Consider the following 25,460-nt stretch of genomic DNA (forward strand, 5'->3'; position numbering starts at 1 on the left):
CGTGGTGTTGGGTAATGATCCTGGCCAGGTGTCTGACCTTTCAGTGGGTGAACAGTTAGGGAACAGTGACCACAACTCCTTAACTGTCAGGATAGCGATGGATAAGGACAGGTCTGGCCCTTGTGGGAGAGATTTAAATTGGAGTAGGGCAAATAATGTGGGCATTAGTCAGGAACTAAGGAGTGTTAATTGGGGACACCTTTTCTCTGGTAAGTCCACATCTGACACATGGAGGGTATTTAAAGATCAATTACACAGGGTACCGGAAAGATATGTGCCTGTTAGAAGGAAGGACAGAGGTGGAAAGATAAGAGAAGCTTGGATGTCCAGAGAGGTGATGAATTTTGTCAAGAAGCAAACGTAAAACCTCTGAAGTCAGGATCAAACAAAACACATGAGGAGTATAAAGAAATCAAAAAAGAGCTAAAGAAGGGAATTCAGAAAGACAGGAGGGGCAAAGAAAAGTCCTTGGCAAGTAGGATTAAGGTAAATCCCAAGGCATTCTCTACATAAGTCAAGGAAGAGGATAACTAGGGAGAGGGTAGGACAACTCAAGGATTCTTTGCTTGGATGCAGAGAATGTGAGTGAGGTACTTAATGATCACTTTGCTTTAGTATTTACCAAGGAAAGGGATGTGGAGGACCAGGAGATCAGTGCTGAGTGTATAAATATGTTAGGGTGTTTAGAGGTCAAGGAAGAGGAAGTGTTGGGCCTCCTGATGGGTTTTAAGTTGAATAAATCCCCAGATCCCAATGGGATTTCTCCCAGGTTATTTTAGGAGGCAAGAGATGAGATTGCTGGGGCCTTGACCAGTATCTTCATGCCTTCTCTTACCACAGGTGAGATCCCAGAAGACTGGTGAGTAGCTAATATTGCACCTCTGTTTAAAGAATGAAACAAGGGAAAATCATGGGAACTAGAGACTCAAACATGAGGAAATCTGCAGATGCTGGAAATTCAAACAACACACACAAAATGCTAGTGGAACACAGCAGGCCAGGCAGCATGTATAAGGAGAAGCACTGTCGACGTTTTGGGCCAAGACCCTTCATCAGTGCTTCTCCTTATAGATTCTGCCTGGTCAGCTGTGTTCCACCAGCATTTTGTGTGGGAGCTATAGACTGGTGAGTCTCACCCCACTATCATCAGACTCTTGAACAAACATCTGGTCTGATAGGAGGATCTGTCCTGGGACCAGCACGTAAGTGTCATTACAAAGAAGGTTATGGCAGCTCCTTTACCTTCTGAAATATTTTCCACAGATACAGTCTGTCACCTAAAACTGACCAACTTCTATAGATGTGTGGTGGAGACTATTTCTGACTGGTTACAGCACGGCCTGGTATGGAAACACCAATGACCAAGATCAGAACAGTAGTGAATACAGCCCAGTCCATCACAGGAAAAGCCCTCCCCACCATTAAACACATCTACAAGCAGCATCCATCATCAAGGACCCCACCATCCAGTCCATGCTGTCTTCTCACTGCTGCCATCGGGAAGGAGGTACAGGAGCCTTAGCTCCCACACTACCCCTCAAACCATCAGGCTCCTGAACCAGTGTGGATAATGTCAATATTTATCTCAGTGTTTCTTAAATACCCCTAATATATCTGACTCTACCACCACCCCTGGCAGGATGTCCATGCGCCCACCATTCTCTGTGTGTAAAAAATATAAAGAAAAAACCTTAGCTTTGAAAATTATGGCCCCTGGTATTAGCCACATCCATCCTGGGAAATAAATAGCTGGCTGTCCATTCGATCCATTCCTCTTCCCATCCTTTACACCTTTATCAAGTCCCCTCTCATCCTCCTTCACTCCAGTGATAAAAGCCTGAGCACACTCTCGAAAGCTTCCACATCCTTCCCATAATGAGGTGAGCAGAACCACCCAACCCAGTCTGCCCTGACACACATGGGGAGCAGGGAAACATTGTAAAGGCCACGGTGGGGAGGAAGGGAATGGGGAAGAGTGAAGGAGAATGGAGGGGTAGGAGGGGAAAGACTGGGGTGGAGGGAATACCATGGGGAGAGGAAGGAGAGTTGGGAGGGGACATCCACAGTACATCTATAGAAATCTGCTGTCTCTTCAATTATAATTTACTATTATAAACTGATTATTATTAGATTATTAAAACTTAAATTATTAGAGTATTATAATTACTGTGGAAAGGAGAAGTACAGACAGACATTGTTTACACTTCTTGCTGCCTCAGTAAAGCAGCCAGCGTAATCAAAGACCCCACCCCGGACATTCTCTCATCTCCCCCTCCCATCGGGCAGTAGATACAGAAGTCTGAAAGCACGTACCACCAGGCTCAAGGACAGCTTCTACCCCCACTGTCATCAGACTCTTGAACAGACATCTTGTACGATAAGAGGATCTGTCCTGGGACCAGTATGTAAGTGTCATTACAAAGAAGGCATGGCAGCTCCTCTACTTTCTGAGAAGTTTGCACAGATTCAGTCTGTCACCTAAAGCTTTGACCGACTTCTATAGATGTGTGGTGGAGAGTATTTCTGACTGGTTACACCATGGCCTGGTCTGGAAACACCAATGCCCAAGATCAGAACAGTAGTGGATGCAGCCCAGTCCATCACAGGAAAAGCCGTCCTCACCATTAAACACATCTACAAGCAGCATCCATCATCAAGGACCCCACCATCCAGTCCATGCTGTCTTCTCACTGCTGCCATCGGGAAGGAGGTACAGGAGCCTTTGGTACCACATCAGCGAGTTAATACCCTTCAAACCATCAGGATCCTGAATCAGTTTGGATAACTTCAATTCCTATTTCAGTGTTTCTTAAATGCCCCAATATATCTGACTCTACCACCACCCTGACAGGGCTGCTTGTAGGTGTCTTTAATGGTGAGGACGGCTTTTCCTGTGATGGACTGGGCTGCATCCACCACTGTTCTGATCTTGGGCATTGGTGTTTCCAGACCAGGCTGTGATGCAACCAGTCAGAAATTCTCTCTGTTTACAGAACTGACTTCTGACATCCAGCTGATACTTTCCTCCAGTCACCTTAAATTATGCCCCTGGTATTAGCTAAATATTTATTAATTTATTGAGATACAGAGTGGAACAGACCCTACTTGTCCTTCCAGCAATGCCCCTGTTTATTCCTTCACCTCATCACGATGCAATTTACAATGTCCAATTAACCTACCAACCAGTACGCCTTTGGAATTTGTGAGGAAACTGGGACACCTGGAGGAAACCCACATGGTCACGGGGAGAACATATAAACTCCTTACAAGCAGTGGTGAGAACTGAACCCGGGTCACTGGTACTGTAGAACGTTGTGTTTACCACTATACCACCATGCAGCCCCTGGTGTGAGCCTCTTCCACCCTGGGTGTCCACTCCATCTATGCCTCTTACCATCCTGTAGACCTCCATCATGTCACCTCTCACTCAATTAATTATCCTAAGACATTAATCCCAGCAACATCCTGGTAAATCTCCTCTGTAGACTCTCTAAAGCTTCCACATCCTTCCTATACTGATGTGACCACAAGCACACATGCCCTGCCACCTATGGAAACCAGGTGAAGATTGTAAGGGGAGATGGAAGAGAATGGGGTAGAGTGAAGGAGAATGGAGAGGTAGAAGAGGAAAGAGTGGGATGGAGGGAAGTTGGAAAGGCGAGAGGAATGAGAGTTGAGAGGAGGCAACAGGGGAGAGGTAACAGAAGGAGACCGGAGGTTGGGATGAGAGAAGGGTCTGGTGTATAGGATGAAGATAGGGGACAGGATGGGAGGAGGAGTGCTGAAAGGGAGCTTCCTTGGGGAGGAGAGGTAAGGAAGTTTCTGGAAGTTTCCCTCTAAGACACCCACTCCCCTGACTTGTAAATACATTGCTGTTCTTTCAGTGTCACTGGAACAAAACCCTGCAAATCCAAAACATCATTGTGGGTGTCCCTACACATCAAAGACTGCAGCAGTTCAAGAAGTCAGCTCACCACCACCACCATCATGGGCACCTCTGATGGAGCAGTTTATCATTGGCTCAGCCTCTGCAACTCTCACTCGAGATGAATTAAAAAAAACAAAATTATTTGTGCCCAGGGGTTGCTGAGGGTGGAAGTGCAGACGGGGGTTGTGGTTGGCAGAGAAAGAGGATGGGGAACGTGAGCTGTACATTAACACTGAACATCGTTCTGTCCCTCAGTCATAGACTCCGCACTCGGTGATCCGTGTGTAACCCACACCGTCCTGGATCAGCCCTGGAGGAGCACGGATTGTTACCACACAGTGTGTACCGGTGGACAATGGATGGATGATGGAAATCTTGAAGTGGGATGGTACCGATTTAACAGGTAAAGTGAGGAGATAATCACTGAGAAACTGGACACAGAAGGGGAATGTAAACAGGGGAACAAGGGATGTGTGAATGTGAAATGCAGGGAGACCGGGATCATCAGTGACTACACTGAGATGGGGAGTAAATACAGGGAGAGGGGAGATCCCACATTCTCAGGGTAGAGACAAGGGGGAGGTACAACAGAGAAGGAATTCCCAGGAATGGGGTGTTATTAACCAGAGACAGGGTACAGACAGGGTGAGTGTAATTTCCCATTTCTCTGAGTGAATAAGCCTCCTCAGATCAGGGACTGACTCTCCGATTGTTGTTTCAGTTCTGGAGGATGGAAGATTCCCGAGACGGTCGTTCCACAGGGTCGCTGCTCCGGGGAGAACCCAGGCTGGTTAAACGGTAGGGTCAGAGTTTACATCAGTGGGGCTCAGGTTTTTTCGGAGAAGGTCAGACTGATGACCCGGATCCCTTTAGATACGAACACAGAACTCCACTTCCCTGCGAGGACTTCCCACAGTCACCCAGACTACACTCCGGACCTGTATCCTCATGGAGTTTGGTGGAGGAGCTCCAGCTTCCTGGAGATTCCCAGGAGTTGGGCTGTGGTTCCATGGATTCAGAGCTGGTGAATTCTCTGACTGTCGGTGAAATTTTTACAGTGATTTTGTCTGGGCTTTGCAGCTAAACCTGAGTTTGGGAACATCAGGGGTGCGGCTTCACCAGATGTCAGTCATATCAGGGCTGGGGCTTCACAAGCTGTCAGTCACATCAGGGGCGGGGCTTCACCAATGTCAGTCACATGATGGGTGGGGATTCACCTGATTTCAGTCACATAGGAGAGGGACAACAGCATCTGTCAACCACAGCTGGATCTGCATCTCTTCAGAGGCCCCTAGCATCGACACGGAACCTGATCTCCCTGAGAGATCTCCCCATAGTCACTCAGACCACACTATGTATCATCATGGAGTCCAGTGTAGCAGTACTGACTTCCTGGAGTTGGGTTACAGAACCCATCTGACCACAGAACCCATTCTGGATAATTCCTGGCAGGGGTTCAATGGCCACAGACTCATTTCAGTGGTGGGGCAATCTCCAGGGAGTTGGGGAAGTCTGCAGACATCATCGTCCACCAATTAGTGGGATAAATTAATGGTTGCCATGGTAATGTAGCGGTTAGTGCGTCGCTATTACGGCTCGGGACGTCGGAGTTCAGAGTTCAATTCCAGCATCATCTATTCTCCCACCGTCTATACAGGTAGGTTAATTGGTCATTGTAAATTGTCCCATGATGAGGTTTGGGTTAATTGGGGTTGTTGAGGGTTACTTGGGTGGTGTGGCTCGAAGGGTCAGAAGACCTTACTCTGTGCTTTATTGCCAAATAGATAAATAATAAATTTAATTTACTAAACATTCAGTTCAATTGTGGAGAAAACATCAGAAATAGGAATAATACTGCAAGCTACAGACCAGTATGTCTCAGGTCAGTGGTGGGGAAGCTCGTGGATTAAATTAATGATCATTTGGAAGGTCATTGGTGAGTTAGGGACAATGAATGAGTCTTTCTTTGTGCGGGACAAGTCATGTCTTACTGACTTGCTTGAGTTTTGTGAGGAGTTGACAGAGGTGATTGATGAAAGTAGAGCTGTGGATGTTGTCTTCAGAGAATTTGGACCATAGGCTCATCAGACAGAGGAGCAGATTTTGGCCACTTTGCCCTTTGAGTCTGCTCTGCCATTCCATCATGGCTGATTTACTGTCCCCCTCAACCCCATTCTCATGCCTTCTTCCGTAACCTTTGACACCCTCATGGAATAAGAACCTATCAACCTCAACTTTAAGTATACCCAATGACGTGACTTCCACAGCCATTTGTGGCAATGAATTCCACAGAATCACCACCCTCTGGCTAAAGAAATTCATCCTCATCTCTATGCTAAAGGGAGATTTGTCTGTCCTGAGGCTGTGCCCTCTGGTCCCAGACTCCCCCACTATAGGAAACACCCTCTCCATGTCCACTCCATCCAGGCCTTTCAATATTCGATAGGTTTCAGTGAGATCCCCCAGACGTTTGACAAGTTCCCTCATGGAGGCTCATTCAGAAGATGAAGGTGCTGCTGCGGGGAGGGTGGGGTGGAGAGGGAGAGGGCAGCAGCTCAGTGCCGACTGAGGCCGGACCGGACCGTGGGTTGTGAACCACTGATTTACAGTGGGTCCTGATTCACATTCCCCGCTGTACTGTGGGACCGGGTACATTTTACAGTGCTTATAAATCTCATTCCAGGTTCTCATCCCAACGTGGGAGAGGGGGAGGTGAGCAGGACCGTCTGCTTCACTCACGCACAAGCCTCCTGTTACTGGAGCCAGGAGATCCAGGTGAAAAACTGCTCCGGTTACTTTGTGTATCGGCTGAAGGCCACACCCAGGCAACGTGCTGTGTACTGTGCAGGTAGATCATCGTTCCCCAGTGACACAGCAGTGTGGTAGTTGTGGGGAAATTCTGGGACGTCCTGAGTCACCAACACACACCACGGGCTGAGTTTTCCAGTCGCCTGCCCTGCCCGTGGTCTGTGATCACCTTTCCCGTATCCCCCTTCACACCGGGGTCAGAATGAAACTGCCCAGTCTGACCTGTGACAGTGATCATAGAACACAGAACAGTACAGCACAGCACAGGCCCTTTGGCCCACAATGCTATGCAGACCTACTCTGAGATCAATCTAACCCTTCCCTCCTACATAACCCTCCATGTTTTTGTCATCCACATACCTATGAGTTTGTTAAATGCCCCGAATGTATCTGTCTTTACCACTGCCCCTTGCAGGGTGTTCCACACACCCACCCCTCTCCACCCTATACTATACTTCAGGAAGAATCAGGATCTGGGTGAGGGATGGACAGCGTCCTCACTGAGGGTGGCGGCAGGGTTACGTGGTCAGTGTCACGGGAATTAGAAACGTGGGCTTCAGGGATCACTGACTGGGTCTGGGCTGATCAAATGGGTCGTGTTAAGATGGGATGGATGAGGGATCGGACAATGATCGTTGTGTGTTGGGGTGGTGGGAAACACTGAGAGTGCCAAGGCCCCAGTGACCGGGTGGGATCTCACTGGATACCTGGTGCGTCCATGGAGGTTAGTGATATTGGGGAGTTGTATCACTTCTGTGATACCGGAAGTGTACAGACCCACAGCTGGACAGTGCAGGTCAGGAATCAGTGGTCGGATCATTGAAGGAAATGCTGATCCCCCGTGTTGATCACTGAACTTCGTCCCAAAGTGTGGTAGTGTCTGGGAGAGGGAGGGATGGAGTGTCTAACAGGAGAAAGATGGAGTGAATGGCGAGAGTTGTGTCTGTGGGGTGGGGTAGATTTGAGTGGAGGGATTTCCGTGTCTCAGACAGGAGGGATGGATGGTAAAGAGTGAGGGATAGGAAGTGTTATGAAAGAAGAGGGTTGACTGAAGAGGGAGGAGTGAATGACATGGGCGGACTGTCTGTGGTTAGAGGTTTGAACTCGTGGGAACCCACGAAGCAATGACTGGAGAACCTGGGCTGGGTTTGTCCACCACACGATCTGGTGTCAGTGGAGGAGATTGTCGAAGGGAATGTTCCTCTCCCTGTTCAATCCCTGAACTTCATTCTGACTCGGGCTGAGGACAATGACTGATGTTCAGGAGGGAGAGTCAGTGGAGGGAAACTGAGTGTGTCAGGGTCATTGAGTTAACCCGTCTCCCCCACCTCCTGTCCCAGTCTGACATCCGAATTTGACAATTACACTCTGCCAACCGCTGTTAATTTCTTCATTTAATTTCCAGATCCACCGAATCCCAAAGGGACCAGCCAGAAGCCGTCCTCTGGCCCAGAGGAAGAGACATGCTCAGGTATCAGGTCTTGTTTGATAGAGGGGAGGGTGAGGGTGTCTTCAGTCCAGTTTGGATCCCAGTCACACCCTGTGACACCACCTGCAATATTCAGGAGCAAATACAGTCACAGTGTTGGGAGAGGCCTCATTAAACCCTTCACGTAGTTTGTGTAAATCTCTCAGACTCACCTTTGTGTACAGGTGTGTACAGCTCCTCATTCCACACCTACCTCGCTCCACTCCACCTTCCCTCTCTGACAGTCTGTGCGTCTCATCTCCGAGGGTCACTGATGCTCAGCATTAGACCCAGACAGTCTACCTCCCTGTTCACCCGCTGCCAAAGTCAGCTTACCCCAGCTCCTCCCCACTCCACTCCATCCCCTACCCCCTCTCCCTCACCTGAGGTTTGTACAGATGTCATGGTCTTGCATTCTCTGGAGTCGATGAGCCTGTTTCACCGACCTCACCCCCACCACCACCCTCACACTGGGGGTTTGCTGCCTCTGGACCGGCTCCGGCAAAGGTCTGACTGAGGACTTTTCTCAATCTTCCAGTGAAGGGGCTCCCGTCAAAGGACGAGTGTGAGGAGATGATCAACAGTGCCCAAGTGTTCATCATTGGGAAGAACAACCTGGGAAACCCCGAGGAGCAAGAGGCCTACCTCCGTCAGGTGAGAGATGTAGTCCACATTTATTCCCAGGGTGGAGATTGTGGTTCATGTGGCTTTGGTCATTCCTGTTCAATGAGCAGTGACTGTCCCTTCCTGATAAACGGTGAATGACTCAACCCAGAAACGGTGACACCTGAGTCACCGGCAACTATCTGTTTTCCATCACCACCCAACGTAAGAGATAAGAGCAGAATTAGGCCTTTGACCCCATCACGTCTCCCCTCAACCCCTTTCTCACGCTTTCTCTCCATAACCCTAACCCTCTTATTGATAAAGAAACTATCGATCTCTGTATAAATACACCAAGTAATTTGGCTCCACCACCAACTGTGGCAAAAAAATTCCACAAACTCACCTCAGTTTCAAAGAGACGTTCCTTTCCTGAGAGGTGTGTCCTTGGATCCGGGAGTCCCTCACTCACATCAAAACCCTTTACACATCCGCCCCATCCAGGCCTTTCAATATCCGGTAGTATCAGTGAGATTTCACCCCCCCCACCCCCCCCCATCTCCCTTTCCTGAGAGGTGTGTCCTTGGATCCGGGAGTCCCTCACTCACATCAAAACCCTTTACACATCCACCCCATCCAGGCCTTTCAATATCCGGTAGTATCAGTGAGATTTCACCCCCCCCCCCCCATCTTCTGAACTCCAGCCCAGAGACCTCAAACACTCCTCATAAGTTAAGCCTTTCATTCCTGGGATTAATCTCCCCCAACTCCCTGTCACCGCTCCACATTTACAAAGTTTGCCCTTCCCCATTTATTCTTTGCTCTGTTCCCAGACGTCACTGGGTTTCAAAGTTCAAAGTAAGTTTATGATCAAAGTACTGTACGTCTCTGTCACCCCCTGAGATTTGTTTTCTTGTGGGCATACTCAATAAATCTATGGGATAATAACAGAATCAGTGAAAGTCTGCCCAACCAGGGTGTTCAACCAGCGTGCAGAACTCAACAAACTGTGCAAATGTAAAAAGAAGAAATAATAACAATAATAAATAAATATCAGGAACATGAGGTGAAGAGTGAGTCCCTGAAAGTGAGTCCATTGTTTGTGGGATGCAATGGGTATTATTTCCCAGATTTAAGGAGGAATCTGAGATTTGTGGATATAATGTAGGGAAGTGCACAGTCATGCACATTGGCAGAAGGAATAAAAGCATGGACTATTTATTAAATGGGGAGGAAATTGAAAACTCAGTGACTTGGGAGACCTCCTGCAGGATTCCCCAGAGGTTAACTTGCAAGTTGAGTCGGTGGTAAGGAAGGCAAATGCAATGTTAGAATTCATTTCAAGAGGACAAGAATGCAAAAGCAAGGATGTAATGCTGAGTTTTTATAAGACATTGGTCAGACTACACTTAGACTATACAAAAGGTGTACTACCATTGGAGAGGACCCAGAAGCGGTTCACTAGATTGATATTAGGAATGAAAGGGTTAACACTTTGAGGCATGTTTGATGTCTCCAGACCTATACTCACTGGAGTTTAGAAGAATGAGGGGAGAATCTCATTGAAACCTATCGAATATTGAAAAGCCCAGAGAGAGTGGATATGGAGAGGATGTTTCCTGTTGTGGGGAGTGTAGGACAAGAGAGCACAGCCTCAGGATTGAGGTCATCCGTTCTGAACAGGGAACAGGAAAAATGTCTTTAGCCAGAGGGTGGTGAATCTGTGGAGGCTAAGTCATTGAGTATATTTACGGAGGAGGTTGATAGGTTCTTGACGAAGCAGAACGTCAAAGGTAATGGAAAGAAGGCAGGAGAATGGGGTTGAGAGGGACAATAAATCGGCCATGATGGAATGGCAAAGCGGACTCAACGGACTAAAATTCCCAACTCTGCTCCAATGTCTTGTGGTTCCGGTGCCTAATGGTTGTAGAGTAATAACTGTTCCTGAAACTGGTGGTATAGGACAAAACGCTCCTGTAACTCCTTACCGGTGGCAGCAGTGAGAAGCGGCCTGGCCTGGATTGTGGGGCTCCTTGATGGTGGATGCTGCTTTCTTGTGGCAGTGCTTCCTGTAGATGTGCTCGAAGATGGGGAGAGCTTTTCCTGTGATGGACCAGGCTGTATTCAACACTTTTCACAGTCTTTTCCATTTCTGGGCATTTACCCCATGACCACCGGCTATTCAGAGACCCACCCCACCAGTCTAGTTTAGACCTTCTGTGTTAGTTTCCCTGCAAAGATATTGGTTTCTCTCGGGTCCAAGTTCAACCCGTTCTCTTGTACAGTTTGTGTCTGTCCCAGAAGAGATCCAGGAACCTGAATCCCTACCGAGTGTACAAGCCGCAGAGCCACAAAGTCATCTGACCTACCGTTCTGTTTCTGTCCTCAATGGCAGAGTAAACCGGAGATCATTACCCTCGAGATCCTCCTCCTTCCCCAACACCCTCTGCTCATTCCACAGGATCTCATCCCTTCTTCTACAAACTGTATGTCGTTGGTAACAGATTGTACAGTGACCTCTGGTTGTTTGCCATAACACTGTAAGACATAGGAGCAGAAATAGCCATTTGGCCCATCGTGTCTCAGTATTATTTATTTACGTTTTTTATTTGAACAGAATATCATTTACAGTTCATTGTCAGTCTGTGTGTAGTTTTTCATTAATTCTGTTGTATTTTGCTGTTTGACTCTAAATTGCATCAAGAAAATGAATCTCAGGTTTGTATATGGTGACATATACCTACTTTGAGAATAAATTTACTTTGATCGTTGAACCTTTATGCCTTTTGTTGAGGCAACTGGGTTAACCAGAAACAGCTTTTTCTTAAGCTGCTCCCCTCATCTGGTCTGGCTGCTGGGGAGGGAGTGAACGGGATTCCACTCGACGTGCTGGGGGAGCGGGTGGGGGCAATTTCCCACACTGTCCAGACAAACCGATTTGCATGCTTGTGAGGAAGAGGGTTCCCCTGGTGTGGGGGAAAATGATTCCTGTGGGTGGGGGTGAGGGGCGGATGGTTATTTTACACGAATGGGAATTGTCTGATTTGGAAGGAATGGAGTTTTCCTGGTGTAGTTCTTGGTGTGGAGGAGAAGGGAATCTCCCGGTGGTAAGTGATGGATTCTGTAGGTGATGAGGGGAGGATCTCTCTGCTGTCCTGACCCCCCACACAGTGCGGTCTAACTGTGTTTCTTCACCATTGACACCCCTGTCCACAGGTGCGTGAGATGCTGATCGAACAGCTCCCCTGCAAGCACGTCCTGTCCAAGAGTGAACACGACAATGGGGGAGGGAAGTGAGAAGGAAGGTGTCAGATTGTGGTCTTCCAATGTATCACAGGCTGATGGACGGTGGTGATGTGTGTGAGGTGTTTGTGTGGTGTGGAGTGGGGCACGAGGTGGTGGTTGTTGTGGGGTGTGTGGGAAGATGGTGGGAAATTTAAATGTCAGTGAAATATCTGCATGAGCATGTATCTGGTTGTTCTGCTGTCATCTCTGTAGCTTATTAACAAGCAAGTTACTCTTCTGTTAGTTACTGATTTGAATTATTTCTCAGTTCAATGTAATAATGGCTTTAATCCAAGTAATGAAAGACACATTTGTGTTCATGTAATGTGGCTTCAATTATTTCTGTATTTCTTATGCATCCAATGATATTGTGTTACTGGAGGATGTACCACTGTTTTACTTCTACATTGATCAGTCATTAAAATTAATACAATAAAGACATTTAATTATTTTTTAAACCATCAACTTTGGATAAGGCCTTTTTAATTTGGAAAACCAAGGGAATAACTTTTTCAGAATTGTTTTTAGGTGATTGTTTAATTTGATTTGATTTAATACTCTTCCAATTTATTTTTTGAAATTTTAGATTTGATCAGAAAGTCTTTCTTCCTTATTTTTGGTCGTATCCTCAGAATGGACTGCCCAGTCCCATTTTTTCTCTTTTATGTTTAGTGTAGTGGTTTTTTTCCTTTTTCAATCAATAATTTAAAGTTTTCTTTTCTTTCTTCATGAACTGATAAGAGAATTAGTTGTCTTCTTTTTTATTATATATTACGTACTAGCTTATCACTATGTATGATTTGATAATGTCTATTTCTCTTTCTGTATTATTATCGATATACATATTTGAGATCATTCTCCTCCTGTCTGTATCTATGCTCATTTTAAATCAATAAAAAGATTGACAAAGAAAGAAGAAAGACACAACATATTCATACACATGTTGCCAGATAACTTGCTGACAAAGGAGACCAACCTGCACAGATGACAGTGTTGATATTGGTGACAGTGAGGGTAGTCTAAGGTTACCAGAAAGCATAGGAGCAGAATTAGGCCACTCGACCCATCAGTTCTGCTCTCCCATTGCATCATGGCTGATTTGTTATGCCATTCTCCTGCCTTCTCCCCGTAACCTTACTAATCAAGAACCTATCAACCTCCATTTTAAATAAACCAAATGACTTGTCCTCCACAGGCATCTGTAGCAATGAATTCCCCAGATTCACCACCCTCTGGATAAATAAAATCCTCATCGTATCTGTCCCAAAGAGACATCTATCTGTTCTGAGGCTGTGGCCTCTGGTCCTAGACTCCCCGACTATAAGAAACATCCTCTCCATGTCCACTTGATCCAGGTCTTTCAATATTCAATTGGTTTTAATTAGATCCCCCCTCACTCTTCTAAACTCTAGCCAGTGAGGGACCAGAACCATTAAACGCTCCTCATACGGTACTCCTTTCATTCCCAAGATTATCCACATCCCTGGTGTATCCTCTGATGGATATCTTTATTGTCCGCAAATCCACAATTTTGACGTCACGTGAAACAAAATACGAAAAAACAACCCATTTACAGTTTCATGCAAATCAGAGAACATAGAACAGTACAGCAAAGTACAGCCCCTTTGGCCCCATACCTGCCAACCCATTAACTTACTCCAGGATCAATCTAACCCTTCCCTCCAACAAGTCCTGCACGGTTCTATCACCCAAGTGCTTATCTAAGAGTTTCTTAAATGTCCCTAATGTATTTGCCTCTACCAACACCCCTGGCAGGGTGTTCCATGCACCGACCACTCTGTGTGGAAAGAGAAACTTACCTTCCCCCTTATACTTTCCTCAAATCACCTTAATATTCTGCCCCCATGTGTTGTCCATTTCTGCCCAAGGAAAAGTGTCTTTGGCTGTCCACTCGATCTGTGCCTCTTCTCATCTTATTCACTTTAGCAATTCACCTTTCGTCCTCCTTCACTCCAGACAGAAAAGCCCGAGCTCCCTCAACCTTTCCTCAGAAGAAATGCTTTCTAATCCAGGCAGCATCCCGGTAAATCTCCCCTGCACCCGCTCTAAAGTTTCCTCACCCTTCCTATTGTAATGCCCTGGTTCACATCTTTACTGTGATGCTGTAGGTAATTCGTTTCACCGCTCTGAGAGAGGGTCTGTTCTGCTTTCGGCCTGTCTGGGTTATTGTTGAAGATGAGGGACGATGTGGAATGTGTGCCATCCAGTCAGCGGGAGGTTTTCTTGCTGAGGGACAATAAGGTTGGTCTTGGGCTTCTGTTCGAGAGGAGATGAAAAGAGAGAAGATACTTCGGAGAACCGGTTATAGCATACGATCTGTGGGAGACCCGTTTGTTTGAACATAGAAATTTACAGCACATTACAGGCCCTTCGGCCCACAGTGTTGTACCGACCATGTAACCTACTGTAGAGACTGCCTCGAATTTCCCTAGCGTATCGCCCTCTATTTTTATAAGCTCTATGTACCTGTCTAAGAGGCTCTTAAAAAACCCTATTGTATCCACCTCCACCACCATCTCTGGCAGTGCATTCCACACACCCGCCACTCTCTGTAAAAAACTTAACCCTGACATCCCCTTGGTACCGAATTCCAAGCACCTTAAAACTATGCCCCCTGTGTTAGCCATTTCAGCCCAGGGAAAAAGCCTCTGGCTATCCACACAACCAATAACCCTCATCATCTGATACACCTCTATCTGGTCACCTCTCATCCTCCGTCGCTCCAAGGAGAAAAGGCCCAGTACACTCAACCTATTCTCATAAGGTACGGCCTCCCATCCTTGTAAATCTCCTCTGCACTCTCTCTATATCGAGCGAGATGGATTGGAGTGACATTCGGAAGGTGGTGTGGCCTTTCACGTGAACCGAGGGCCCAGCGCGTGACTGACAGAGAAGTTCAAGGTGAGCTCCAACTTGTGCATATTTGACTGTTTGATTAGAATGGGCCCTTTTCTTTTTGTTATTCTTTACGAACCCTTCAGTTAAGATTCAGGAATAGAATTCCTTTAATCCTATGCAGTGTACTGTCTGTTATTTCGTGGCATTAATTTGTGACAGGGTAACAACTGACACAGCATCCACACATACCGAGGTTTGGGGTGGGACCAAGCACGCCTCAATCTCACGAGTTTGGTGGGGTCGGAGGTCATCTTCCCTACACTTACACAGCCAAGGATACCGGGGTGTTCCATAGTGGGGTATCGTCCGGGATCGATTTCATTGGATGCAGTGTGATTGCCCTGAGCATTGATCCAGTGGGTTGTGTGTTTAAGTCTGTGTTAAGCTATAGTCCGGGAAAGTGATTACGATACGTGGTTATGGATGCTGCAGGGATGGAGCGGAGGTTTGATAAAATGGCGTCAAAGACTTTGTTCTCGTCCAGACCAGAACTGATGTAACAGCAATAGAACTGCCTGGTACTATTGGGGTCCCGGGAGAGGGGGGGGGGGCTAGAGGCTGTCCCTACTTCCCGGGAGGAGGGGAGTGAAGGCCAGTGTGCGGAATCAGACTTTGTTCTAGTCCGGACCAGCACTCACATAACGGCAGTAGAACTGCCTGATACCAATGGGGCCACGGGAGAGGGGGGCCAGAGGCTGTCCCTACTTCCTGAGAGGAGGGGAGTGAAAGTGAGTGTGCGGAATCAGAAGCCGAGTTTTCCGTAGCTGGGGACAGAGACTTTGAGGACAAGTTGCTCTCGTTTCTGCGGGGCGAGGGGAAGGTGTGGTCTGAATTAAAAGGTCCAATGAGACCTCCAGCGAGGCTGAGCATTCTGAGTTGGTAGCGGCCCTTACCTCCCTGGGGAATAAATGGCAGAATGCCCAGGTTCAAAGTCCCAGCTATCGAAGGCTCAGCCTGTTCTCGGGAACGAAGCCCCACCCCTAAAGGTGAAGAGGAGTTTGAGTGGCAGTGCCCTGATGATGAAAAAGACAGCGACTGGTTGAAAGTTTGGCGGGGCCGGCTGTTGTAGTGAGATATGTAAAGACACAGAACCCCTTTGCTACCTCTGTGGCCCACATGCAAACGCTAGAAAAGGTGTTTGGCGCGATGGGAAGCACATTGGAGCTCATGGCGGGGTTTCAGAGCATGTTTCAGCAGAAGGGGGAGAAACTTTCTGCCTACATTTTGGGCTGGAGAGGCAGATAAATTGCTTGCGGAGTAGTGGGCCATTCAAACGGCTGAGGTGAATCAGTTAAGAATGGACCAAGTGGTGAAAGGTGCCCATTCACCAGACCTGATCACTTGGGGTCTCTGAGATCACTTGGGGTCTCTGACTGTCTCGTAAGACGCGACCCTCCCCTCCCTCGATTGTCGAGCTGATCAGAGAAGAAAGAGAGGAGGAGAATGTGATGGAGACGTGGGAGGCCTCCGTCCGCAGGGTACAGACCTCAGTAGTGGTCCCCTTGGCTGAGGTGACCACTGATAGCCCACCCGGGGAGTGGTGAAGGAGCTCGTGGCAGAGTTTAGGACTGAGGTGTCCCGGTTGTTATCAGCGGGTGCACCCCCTCCCCCCGTATGATAGAGCTGATGGGGAGACGGACCCCCCAAGGGGACGGACCACGCAGAGGGCTGCTAGAGGCCGGGGTCCTGCGAGAAGGGGAGTGGCCGGTGTTGTCTGTTATAACTGTGGTGAAGTGGGACACTTCAGGTGGGAGTGTGAATGACGGGAAACCCCTCGGAGAGTGAGCCCCCGGGTACCTAAGCAGAGAGACCCAGTGAGGGAATGGCCTGGCATCTCGGGGGGAAACACGTTCCCAGCAATATATCAAGGAACCTCCTAAAGCTAAATCCCTATTCCTGAAGGCTTAGTGGGGCCAAGCTCCAGTGTATCGCTACGGATAGAGGGTATTTATGCTGGAGCCATATTTGCCACCGGCTCTCAGGTTACTCTGCCGTACGGTTTGTTTCACAACCGGTATTTGATGCATTTACCATTGACGCCACTCAGTGCGCTGGAGATCTGGGGTTTTAGTACGGATGACTGTCCGTACGATGGTTACTTGTCATTGAAGCTGGAGTTTTCGGAGGCAGATGTGGGAGTAGCTGAGGCCCTTGATACATTCGTGCTGGTTTATCCGGACCAGGTTGAGAGGGATGGAGCTTCATTTCTCGTGGGGACAAATACTCCTTTTGTGAGGAGGCTGGTGGGAGCCTGCAAAGGGAAAGTTGGGGGGAGCTTTCTAAAAACATTGTCCTTTCACACGATGTTCCGAGTTGTTTTTGAGGAAGTGCGTGGCTGTACTGGGCTGGATGATGAGCGTAAACGAGGGACTGCGTGGTTCACTCAGCCAAAACCATTCGAGTTAACAGCCTGGGGAAGTAGCAAGAGTGATGGGAAACCCCAGATTTCCAGGAATGCCCGAGGCCAAGGCCCTCTCGGTGGATGCTCCGGAAGACCACGAAGAGGAGTCAGGCTTACCTGCTGGGGTACCGGTGGGGCCTGAAGTGCAGGAGGCCCCGGTTGTACAGGTGAACAGGATGACAGTGAGTGTCCGGAACATGGGAACGGGAGGCCACCCTCAGGCAGGGGAAGCCCCTGGTACACCTCTTCCCGGTGACGGTAATGTCCAGTGTCCCTGTCAGACAAGCCGGGGAGAAACCCTCTCCACAAAGAGGAGAGATGACTGTCGAGTCATTCAACTCTGGGGACTCCCCGGTACCTGGAAGTTGGAAGAAGAGGCCGATGGAGAAAATGTTGAAGCTGGAAGATGTCTTTTCCACTGTTAAGTTTAGTGTGGGTGATCTGCTGTCCACCATTTTTGTTTTCTTCTGGAGGGTTGCGATTTCACAGTTTCCATTCACCACTAACTCCTCATGCACAAAACATCAGATCCTTGGCAGGCAAGGCAGCGACACCAACTGGCCAACAGATCAGAGTTCACAACTGATATGCAACATTTCAAGGGGAAAAATAATGCCGTGGCTGATTGTTAATCAGGGCCGGCCGGTGAGGCCGTACACATAGGGATTGACTCTCCTCCAGCAGATTCCCCTTCCTTCAGACCCTTCACCTCTTCCACGTATCAGCTTCCAGCTCCTCTCTGCATTCCCCCTCACCTGGACTCACCCATCATTTGCCTGCTTGTACTGCCCTCTCTCTCCCATACCCCCACCCCACCTTCTTATTCTGGCTTCGTCCCCCTTCCTTCCCAGTCCAGATCAAGTGTCTCAGCCCAAAACATTGACTGTGTATTCCCCTGCATTGATGCTGCCTGAGCACTGGTGTGTGTGTGTGTGTGTGTGTGTGTGTGTGTGTGTGTGTGTGTGTGTGTGTGTGTGTGTGTGTGTGTGTGTGTGTGTGTGTGTGTGTGTGTGTGTGTGTGTGTGTGTGTGTGTGTGTGTGTATCTGAATTTCCAGCATCTGCAGTCTCTCTTGTTCCAAACTCTGCTGCCTCCTCCTGTCCTGTGTCTATCAGGAAGTACACAGACTGAGAACAAAGGATTATTTACTCTAGAGGGACGGGTAAACTCCGTTGTTCGTTCACCGATGCAAATTAATCTGCAACTGGAAACAAGGAAACAAAGAGAAGTTTCAGTGGAACGAGTCTGAGTGATGTTGGGGGTGGGGGCAGTGGAGAAGGATAGAGGGTGAAAGAGGGACAGTTCACAGGATAAATCCCCCCACACCAGCAATGTGTCAGATTTGGACACTGGGCTGGGTTTACAGGAATATAATGGACAGAGAGGGTGAGAGAGGGACAATTCACTACATAAATCCCCCCACACCAGCAATGTGTCAGTGTTGGACACTGGGCTGAGTTTACAGGAATATAATGGACAGAGAGGGTGAGAGAGGGACAATTCACAGGATAAATCCCCCCCACACCAGCAATGTGTCAGTGGTGGACACTGGGCTGAGTTTACAGGAATATAATGGACAGAGAGGGTGAGAGAGGGACAATTCACTAGATAAATCCCCCCCACACCAGCAATGTGTCAGTGTTGGACACTGGGCTGAGTTTACAGGAATATAATGGACAGAGAGGGTGAGAGAGGGACAATTCACAGGATAAATCCCCCCACACCAGCAATGTGTCAGTGTTGGACACTGGGCTGAGTTTACAGGAATATAATGGACAGAGAGGGTGAGAGAGGGACAGTTCACAGGATAAATTCCCCCACACCAGCAATGTGTCAGTTTCGGACACTGGGCTGAGTTTACAGGAATATAATGGACAGAAAGGATGAGAGAGAGGGACAGTTCACAGGATAAATCCGCCACATCAGCAATGTGTCAGTGTTGGACACTGGGCTGAGTTCACAGGAATATAATGGACAGAGAGGGTGAGAGAGGGACATTTCACTGGATAAATCCTCCCACACCAGCAATGTGTCAGTGTTGGACACTGGGCTGAGTTCACAGGAATATAATGGACAGAGAGGGTGAGAGACGGAACTCCATAGGGTGAGAGATAGCCGGGTTTGAGGGACAGACTTGAGGGAGCTTCTGAGGTACTGGTATGGTCTGTTGTGAGGGACGAACCTGAGGGAGCTCCTGAGGTAGTGGGGTAGTCGATGCAAGGGAGCTCCCGAGGGTGAGGGACAGTGTGTTGAGAGGGAGCTCCCGAGGGTGAGGGACGAGTCTGAGGTGGGTAGAGTCCCAATGGTCAAAGTCCAGTGATGACGGGTCTGTTACAGGAAAGTGTCAGACTGAGAGCGATGGACTCTCCGAGTCAGAGGCAGAGGCAACGTCTGGTGAGGAGCCACAGGGGAGCATTGAACAACAGATGGAAACCAGGCTGAGGTGAGAGATGGAGCCGAGACTGGGAGGGTGAACATTTCCTCTGGTCTCACTCCCCGCTGAGATATCACTGCTGTCCCATCCCTGTGGCAGAGACTCTGTCAGGGTCACCAGGTATCTCCTCATGGTGGAAAGGGTGGATCGTAGAATACGTAGGGAGAAGCAGCAAGAGAAGCAGTCAATTGAACGTGGGGCTGGGGAACGGCTTTATATGCTCCTGGTCTGTCAGTATAAACCAGGTCCAGTGTATTTTCACCTCTGGTACCAAAACCAACATGCTGGTGGAATTTATGCTGGCTTGGGCCTATTTCGTCATGCACCTCAAGGTAATTCATAACCTCATCCTTGAGGATCGACTCCAATAATTTTCAACTACCGATGTCAGACTAATAGGTCTGGAATTTTCTTTTTGCTGCCTCCCTCCTTTCTCAAACAGCGGAACTACATTTGCGACCTTCCAGTCCTCCGGATCCGTGGCAGAGTCTAGTGATTCCTGGAAGATTATTTCCAATGCCTCCACAATCTCCAAAGCCACCTCCTTCAGAACCCGTGGATGCACTTCATCCGGTCCGGGAGACTTATCTATCCTTAGTCCAATTAGCTTCTCAAGCACTTTCCCTCTAGTAATCTTGAGTGTAACTAATTCTATTCCCTGAGACCTCTGGCTATCAGGTATGTTTCTAATGTCTTTCACGGTCTTCCTGAGAGGAATATCCCGATATCCCGATGTGTATTTTATATTTTATGGGGTTTTTTTGTGCTACATCAGATCTGGAGTAACAAACATTTTGTTCTCCTTACACTTCTCTACAAAGAATGACATTATTCAATCGTTAAACCTGAATCACGAATCTTTAGAAATGTGACTGCTCCAAAGCATAAACAGTGAAATTGTCGATCTCACATTATGGCCTCTGCTGAATGAACATTCTCGTCGGCTATCGGAATTATTTTCAGCGAGTGATCACAATATCTGGCGTGAAATATTACATCATAGTCTGGAGCCATTGGGAATAAACCCTGGCTGCCGTCAGTTGTTTTGTCTCCTGATTAAGCGTACAATTGTGATCACTGGCCATTTGACTGCGGCTATGAACTGCTGTCTGAACTTAGACTGTGTTGCTCCATATATAAATGTGTTCGTGCACAGACTTAAGTTCTGTAACATGTATCCAAGTGCTTTCAAGATAAGTTCAGAATCGGTGTAACTATTGGGATCTGTTCCTGCGACGTTATACTTGAAGAAATCGACAACAGTCGCCAACCACAAAATGATAAAGCTGCCGGATATAGTGAAGAGGAGGATCACCGAGCGCCGCCTGCTTTCTATTTCCGGGTCACTGCATTTCTCCCCCTTTCTCTGACCCCTCAGTCCCTTACGAACCCGACTGGCCGCTAAAATGTGCCGGACCGTCAGGGCGTTGAGGACCAGAATTAGTGCGAATGGAATCAGTGGGGTTAAACTCTTGTCGAATCGGTCAAAGCTCACCCACTGGTATTCAGTGAAATATGCTGGAACGACCTTACAAAACCACAATACACCATCGAGTATCTCTCTTGGCTTATAAACGAAATAGAAGGGGATATTTTTAAAACACATAACAGTACAGGTGATCACGAGAACCAAGGCCGCGGTCCTTCCTGTGCAGTAACTGGTTTTTAACTTCTGACAACAAATGGCGACAAACCGATCGAAGGTGAAGGTGACCGTGAGCCAGACCGAACAGTCTCTGGAAGCACCTTTCAGTGCAACGATAATGCTGCACAAGGGATACGTATCCAGGAAGCATCCCGGGAAATAGTACTTGATCCGGGTAAAGAATGCAGTGTCGACAGCCGTCAGATCCGCCGCTGCCATGGCAACCAGGTAGCGTGTGGTGCACGTGGAGAGGCCGCACTTCCCCCGGGACAGGATTGCAATCGCCACTATATTCACTGGGCGGGAGAGAGATGAAAACAGGTATGGGATCAGAGCTTTGTCTTATTCTGCTATGAATTATTCTTTATTTCTTAATATTCCTCAAAATGCCTGCAAGAAAACGAATCTCAAGTTGGTATGTGGTGATATATACATATCAGATCAGAATTCGCTTTGAGCTTTGAAAATTACAATGTAGAACGTTCTGATTGAAATGACTAAAGTTATAACACAATACAGAGGTTAAAATTCTACGCCCAGAAACGAAAGTTCTTCAGGTACGCGGCTCTCAGTTCTGATCTGTAGGAAGAGAAGTCCGTTTTATATTTCAATTCTAAGCAGTTCGTAAGAACTGGTTTGGAGTTGTAGGCGGCACTTGATGCTGCAGGGTGAGCGTGTAAGGGGGCCCCTCTCTCCGAGTGGTTTCGGGGTAGACAGAGAGATAAACTCTCGGCAGTGTTACCGGTCAGTGGATGAATGAATCCATGCAAACAGGGCAAATGGATGGATATAGGATTAAGTAAATACAGAGCAAAATACATTCCCCCTGCTGCCCTTCACTCTCAGATGTAACCGGCAATGATCAAATTGAATTAAACGGCAAGTGATCAAATTGGTTGAACATCGGAGACGGGGAACTTAATCAGAAAGTGATATCAAAACACCGAACGTTGTCTCCTTTCCAGTTCTGAGAAAGGCTCTTCGGTCTGAAACGCTCTTTTAAAAAAAAAAATTCTTATGGATACGGACAAACCTGCTGTTCCATTCCGCGCCCCCCCAATTGTCCTGAAGACAAGGAGCTTGATAACATTATCCAATCTACAATTCCGCTTTGAAACTAATCACCTCTGATGAAGTATCGAGTGCTGAAGAGTAGGATCACAGTCCGCCGCCGGCTTTCCATTTCCGGGTCTCTGCAGTTCTCCCCTGATCTCTGACCCTTCGGACCCTTACGGAATCGACTGGCCGCTTCCTTATCGCTCCCATAAAACCGTAAGCCCATGAGACATGGGCGCAGAAATAGGCGGTTTAACACATCGAGTCTCCTCCGTCATTCCATCGTCGCTGACTTATTATCCCTCTCAACCCCATTCTCCTGTCTCATCCCCGTAACCTTTGACACCCTTACTAATGAAGGACATATCAACCTCTGCTCTAGATATACCCAATGAATTAACTTTCATAAACGTCTGAGGCAAAGTCTGATTCCACACAATCACCACCCTTTAGCTTAACTAGTTGCTCCTCAACTCTGTTCTAAAGATACGTCATCCTAATCTGTTGTCACAGATTCCCTCACCGTAGGAAACAGATTCTCCATGTCTACTCTACTTAGGCCTGTCGGTGCCCGAATTGGTTTAGTTTCAAACTGTATATTTTATCATTCCTGGGGTTTACTGCCGTTTATCTCTCCAGTTCACCAATTAATTGACACAGAGGAAGATTGGTGGAGGGGCAGGTAGTGTTGAGGAAACAGGTAGGATGCAGAGGGACAACAGCTTATGGGAATGGGCAAGGAATTGGCAAATAAAATAGAATTTTGGAAAATGCATTGTCATGCATTTGTGGAAGAAATAAATGTGCGGACTATTTCCTAAACGGGGAGAAAATCCAGGAATCTGAAATGAAGAGGGACTTGGGCTTCCTTCTGCAGAACACGCTGAAGGTCAGCTTGCAGATTGAGCCGGTGGTGAGGAAGGCAAATATCATGTTGGCATTCATTTCAAGAGGATTAGAATACAAGTGAAAGGATGTGATGTTGAGGCTTTATAAAGCACTGGTGAGGCCTCACCTTGAGCATTGTGGACAGTTTTGTGCCCTACATCTTAGAAGAGATGTGCTGGGTTTGGAGAGGGTCCAGAGAAGGTTCACAAGGATGATTCTAGGAATGAAGGGGTTATCGTACGAGAAACGTTTGACGGCTCTCGGTCTGCTCTCGCTGGATTTCAGAAGGATGAGGGGGGATCTCATTGAAACCTTTCGAATATTGAAAGGCCTAGACAGACTAGATGTAGAAAGGATGTTTCCCATGGTGGGAGAGTCTAGGACAAGCAGGGACAGTATCAGGACACTGGAGCGCCCTTTCAAAACAGAGATGCGGAGACATTTCTTTAGCCAAAGGGTGGTGAATTTGTGGAATTTGTTGCCACATGCAGCTGTGGAGGCCAGGTCGTTGGGTATATTTAAGGTAGAGATTGATAGGCTCTTGATTGGACATGGCATCAAAGGTTATGGGGAGAAGGCCGGGAAATGGGGTTGAGGAGGAGGAAACAGAAGATTCTGCCTTGATTGAATGGCGGAGCGGACTCGGTGCACCAGATAGACTAATTCTGCTCCTATGTCTCATGGTCTTATGAAATAGTTTTTGGTGTTGGACCTACCCTGAGAGATACCAGGAATTAAAAAATTATCTTTTGCTCAACCTTTACCCCTATAACCCGCCAATGTACGTTTGTATCCACAATATAAGGATTGTAGGCTGGTGCACTACTGGTTACCTGCTTGTCAGATGCAGGTTATTAGCAGAACCCTGATAAATCAAAAGGCAAACATTCCTGAGCAATAACTCTGTTCAAATTTAGCGAGAGGAAGGAGGAGTTGAACAACACAGTAACAATCAGCAAATAATCAGTGAAGCAACCAAATCATTATGCAGTGATTCTGTGCACGTTTGCAGTGTGGAAGCGCCTTTCAGACACAATTTGAACTTGTTGATTGTTAACGTGTTTGAAATTCCTGCTTCTTCACTCTAAATGCTACAGGATTGCCACTGCACAGGAAGGCTCGCCTTGATTAACATATTTCAGTCAGTAAAGGACAAGTTGCTTTTTCTTGTCACCTCACTGATGAATATCGGGAATCTGGAATATTGCGGAAAAGGAAACAAACGTATCTGCAGAAAACAAAATAAACAGAAAATGCGAAGACAGACATGCCAAGAATTTTGTTTTCATGTGCCGTCATGTTACAATAGTCATGTGTCAGTTGTCCCGAAGTGACCTGTGCGGTCATCGGGCAGCTGCGAATAACCAGCGACAAATAAATTGCGCAAGACGATGCAAGCCGTATCGATAGTATAATGGTTACTTCCCAAGAATACTTACGCTGCCTTCTAAAAGTATTCAGGCCCCAGCGCTATCTTCACAGAAATGAGCATTACTACCAGGGTCTATTATCAAATTAACTGAGCGTTTTCATTTGTGAATCACGTGCTCCTTTTTTTCACAGTAGAGCCCAAACAAACAGAGAAAGTTGTAAATCATGAAAAACCTGTAATGTCAGCATTTCAAAAGTATTCCTGCACCTTATATGAATCATCCCTCACAGCCAGTACAACCAATATTATTTTTGGATACGTCCCTATTAGCTTTGCGCATTGTGATGGAGCAAGTTTTGACCATTCCTCCTTTGCCAAACTCTCAAGCTGTGCCGGGTAAGTTGGGGAGCGTCGGTGAACAGGAACCTTGAGGTCGTGACAGAGACACACAAAACGGTAAAGGTCAGGACCGCGACTGGGTCCCTCAAAGATAACAATTGTCAGCGTTTGAAGCCACTCCACGGTAGCTCTGGTCACGTGTTTGGGGATCTTGTCCTGCTGAAAGAGGAACTTCCTACCCAGTTTCAGCTTCCTGGCAGAGGCCAACAGGTTTTCTTCGATGGCCTTCCTGTACTCACCAACATTCATCTTCCC

At 47.5% G+C, this 25,460-nt stretch overlaps 1 protein-coding gene across 1 annotated transcript; it reads left to right on the plus strand.

Moving 5' to 3' along the window:
• The first annotated feature begins 4,226 nt into the window (after nt 1-4,226).
• LOC140722768 (uromodulin-like) lies at nt 4,227-12,417 on the plus strand. Its single transcript, XM_073037448.1, has 6 exons — nt 4,227-4,331; nt 4,650-4,726; nt 6,612-6,776; nt 8,142-8,207; nt 8,743-8,858; nt 12,024-12,417. The coding sequence occupies exons 1-6, from the start codon at nt 4,288-4,290 to the stop codon at nt 12,102-12,104; spliced, it is 549 nt and encodes a 182-aa protein (XP_072893549.1). The 5' UTR covers nt 4,227-4,287; the 3' UTR covers nt 12,105-12,417.
• Nucleotides 12,418-25,460: the final 13,043 nt, after the last annotated feature.

The sequence above is a fragment of the Hemitrygon akajei genome, unplaced genomic scaffold, assembly GCF_048418815.1.
Source record: "Hemitrygon akajei unplaced genomic scaffold, sHemAka1.3 Scf000088, whole genome shotgun sequence".
Classification (NCBI taxonomy): domain Eukaryota; kingdom Metazoa; phylum Chordata; class Chondrichthyes; order Myliobatiformes; family Dasyatidae; genus Hemitrygon; species Hemitrygon akajei.

What these genes read in the sequence shown, in the direction of transcription:
- LOC140722768 (XM_073037448.1), top strand. Translation starts at nt 4,288, where the DNA reads ATGGATGATGGAAATCTTGAAGTGGGATGGTACCGATTTAACAG. An exon ending in GGATGGTACCGATTTAACAG is followed by an intron (nt 4,332 to 4,649) that starts GTAAAGTGAGGA and finishes TTGTTGTTTCAG; the next exon opens with TTCTGGAGGATGGAAGATTC. An exon ending in ACGTGCTGTGTACTGTGCAG is followed by an intron (nt 6,777 to 8,141) that starts GTAGATCATCGT and finishes TTTAATTTCCAG; the next exon opens with ATCCACCGAATCCCAAAGGG.